Raw genomic sequence first — 3,381 nt, 5'->3', positions numbered from 1 at the left:
AGACAGAGCTATACTTCAAAACTTTAAGCTCAACTCTTCAAATATCAACAGTCAATAAATTAATCAATGAAGCCAGTCTGCCTGGCCCTAGAGTGATTGCCTAAAATTCAAAAACAATAAGGTTAAATAGAATATAAAGCTGTAATTTTACAAAATGAACGAGTAGGACAGAAAGTCAAATGAGTCACAATTATATTGTGATTTACTGCAATAGAACTATAGAAGTGGTTAATTTTAGATGGTGAATGATTACTACTGATAAATGCAGCCATATAACGAAGTAGAAAATACTTACTAATTAGATACAGTAGAAATGTTGTTTAAAAGCATTAAAAGTTGCATGGAAAGTAAAAGCTTACCTGCAAAAATATAAAAATAAACTACAAGGCATTTTTACAACATCAGATCAGCTAAATAAAGATTGAAAGAAGCATTATGCCTTTAGCTATCAACATGTATTGTATCTAGACTATATTCTATGAAAGTTTTAGCACTTTTAATGCACTTTCTTTTGAGCATCTGGGAGACTGCAACAGGGCATAGTTCTTTAAAAAATACATTAGCCAATGTGCGACAATGAGACAATGTCATGAAAAAGCAATGTCGTTCAGATATGGATAGAAAGTTACAGGAAATAAATTTTTGACACATTTCACCAACAACACTAGTAAAAAGATGTAACAAACTACACACCACTGTACAACACTATCCTTCGGACGTGTCAGACCACCTCGATTTAATTTATCAACATATGAACCAAATATTTTATAATAGAAGTATGTGTCTTCTGCAATAACACATCCATTCTTTAACTCAACATACCCAGCAATATAAACCATTGCAATTAAAACCTCTTCTGAAACTTTTCCTTTCAGCTCACTTTCTACAAGATCACGATTACAAGCGGCACAAGCATGACCTTCGACAACATCAAACTTTAAATCTAATTGCAGTGAGAGCTTCGAGTGTTGAATTCTTACCTTTTCCAAAACTGACTGCTGAGCAGTAATGAAATAGTTACCTCCAGACCCTTGCCGAAGCTTACTGAAGCACTTTTCTAATGGGTCAGTTGTAAACCAGCCAAAGATTACAAAATCATTTCCACATGAAAGTAAATACTTTGCTAGATCTACAAAACCACATGGCATATATGACACAAGAAGTTTATATGGACACAACAATCCCAGTAGACTTATAATTTAAATTGCAGTTTGGTACGCAACACCTTAAAGGCATTTTTTAAAACGGAGGAATTAGCTTTCATCCAAATTAATCAGATTAGTAAATCTAAATAATATCAAACCATGCATGTTAACTACTTTGTACTGACATGCAGATCATGAATTCTCAAGATGTATGTTATTGCAAAAATCAAAACATCTCGAGAAATAAATCAAAGCATAACAAATAAAGATCCCCCATCATGCATGTATTAAATAAAGATGCTACAAAACTAAACGGTTGTTGAAACTGGGCAGTCAATCTATTAAAAATTGTTGTAGGCCTACTACCAGTATAGCCTATTGAAAGTTAATATTTAAGTTAGTTAAGATTTGTTAGTCATCTATACAGTAAGTAATCCACACAAATTAATAACATTACATTCTACAAAGATTAGCTTTGGTACTGGTTAGCTTTGGTACACCTCCCTCGTGGTTAGCTTTGGTACACCTCCCTCGCCATTCACTTCGACGGCCATCCCAGTGTACCCCCACCCCTGCCTCTATGCTGGCGATTTTAATTGCCAGCACGTCGACTGGGGATACCGCATCACCAGCCCTTCTGGTGCATGTCTGGCTAACTGGGCATCAAATAACAACTATGCCCCACTGTACAACCCCAAAGATGAAGCCAGCTTTACATCCGGGCGATGGGGCACTGGAACAAACCCAGACATGGCCTGGCATGCTCTACTTTGTTTTGATAAAATAACAACTACGCCCTTACAGATCCAAATGAATGTGAGGAAGGTACTGACACTTGTCACGAGATGGCGCAGTGTATCAACGAGCCAGGACAGTACAGCTGCAAATGCAATGAAGGATACACCGGTGACGGCCACACATGCAAAGGTGAAACCAATTCTAGCAAGACCTTGATCATATTTTTTTGGTTATGCTTGGTTGAACTTATTGTTAAAACAATTCTAACATAAGTGGATTTTATATACATTTGGTAAGGCACATGTTAACGCAGACGCTATTTTGCACCCAATTGGTGTAAAATAAATTATTATCAGTATTATCACGAAAAGGTATTACCTTAAGAAATAAATTGTCTTCACTGGTAAGTAAAAACGTAACTTACACTTATGAGTGATTTGAGCAACTGTTGACAATAAAGTCTACCACAGCGACAACGTAAGGCTACATTTGTTGAAAAAGAATCAGATTCTATTAAAGTATAATTAAATCTATAAAAGTGCTATGTGTGGTATAATAACGTATTAGTAATGACTAATATTAATCGCAATGCAGATATTGACGAATGTGCTACTGGATTATACTGCACTGGTTTATTCATGGGCTGTGAGAATACTGAAGGAAGTTATGTATGCTATTGTATGCAGTCCCTAAAACTGGTAAATGGGCAATGCATTGGTAAGTATACAATATGCATGGAAAAATAGAAGAGCAAATAATAAATCTGTTTTATGCCACAACCCGCCTGACAACTTTGTCTCGCATCCCAGACGCAACCAAGTGCACATTATGATTTGCGTGGTAATGTAATTGTTTCAAGCGCAATAGGCTAGACGGTGAAAAAGTTACTAAGCAAAAATATTTTTATTTGCAATATGTCTACCTGTGCATTATGTACTGTACAACTTACCATTAATTAGATCTACATGTTTTTTAGTAATAATATCGATCTATAGCACGGCATCATCACATACAAGCCGTATGCTCACTTTTGTTGCACTTTTAATTTAATTTTTTTTGTGCCTAATATTTTGTGATTTATTTTCAATTGTTGTATTTATCTTAGTTTTCAATTAATACTTAACAAAAACACATATTATTTAAATTTATTTGAATTTTTAAAATGCGATTTTTAAACAATCTTTTAGAACCCGTGGAACAAACTCCATGATCCCGTTTTCCCACATCGTTATCGGAATAATCACAGAAGGATTGTTGTATAACATTATCGCATTGTTGTATAACAAAGCATTGCTGTACAGTATAATGCATTTCTCTAACATCAATTGTTGATTCTGCTTGATTGCATGGTATTTATTTCAAATCATCAATAAAAAGACTACACCATAATTATGAATTAATTATTGCTGCTTAACATAATATCTACAATAGCTAAACACGGAATAAAATTGTTCACCGGGCATTTGATAAATAAAGTGACCTGCGTTCTTCTGGTGAG

At 34.7% G+C, this 3,381-nt stretch overlaps 1 protein-coding gene across 1 annotated transcript; it reads left to right on the top strand.

The window, feature by feature from the left end:
* Positions 1-1,953: 1,953 nt before the first annotated feature.
* Positions 1,954-3,118, top strand: LOC145777636 (thrombomodulin-like). Its single transcript, XM_082589069.1, has 3 exons — positions 1,954-2,072; positions 2,478-2,600; positions 3,071-3,118. Exons 1-3 carry the CDS (start codon positions 1,991-1,993, stop codon positions 3,091-3,093), a joined length of 228 nt encoding a protein of 75 aa, XP_082445195.1. The 5' UTR covers positions 1,954-1,990; the 3' UTR covers positions 3,094-3,118.
* The last annotated feature ends 263 nt before the right edge of the window (positions 3,119-3,381 follow it).

This window comes from Aplidium turbinatum, chromosome 9, assembly GCF_918807975.1.
Source record: "Aplidium turbinatum chromosome 9, kaAplTurb1.1, whole genome shotgun sequence".
Taxonomy (NCBI): Eukaryota; Metazoa; Chordata; class Ascidiacea; order Aplousobranchia; family Polyclinidae; genus Aplidium; species Aplidium turbinatum.
This window is presented reverse-complemented; position numbering and strand designations above follow the sequence as displayed.

What these genes read in the sequence shown, in the direction of transcription:
- LOC145777636 (XM_082589069.1), top strand. Translation starts at nt 1,991, where the DNA reads ATGGCGCAGTGTATCAACGAGCCAGGACAGTACAGCTGCAAATGCAAT. An exon ending in TGACGGCCACACATGCAAAG is followed by an intron (nt 2,073 to 2,477) that starts GTGAAACCAATT and finishes ATCGCAATGCAG; the next exon opens with ATATTGACGAATGTGCTACT. An exon ending in GGTAAATGGGCAATGCATTG is followed by an intron (nt 2,601 to 3,070) that starts GTAAGTATACAA and finishes ACAATCTTTTAG; the next exon opens with AACCCGTGGAACAAACTCCA.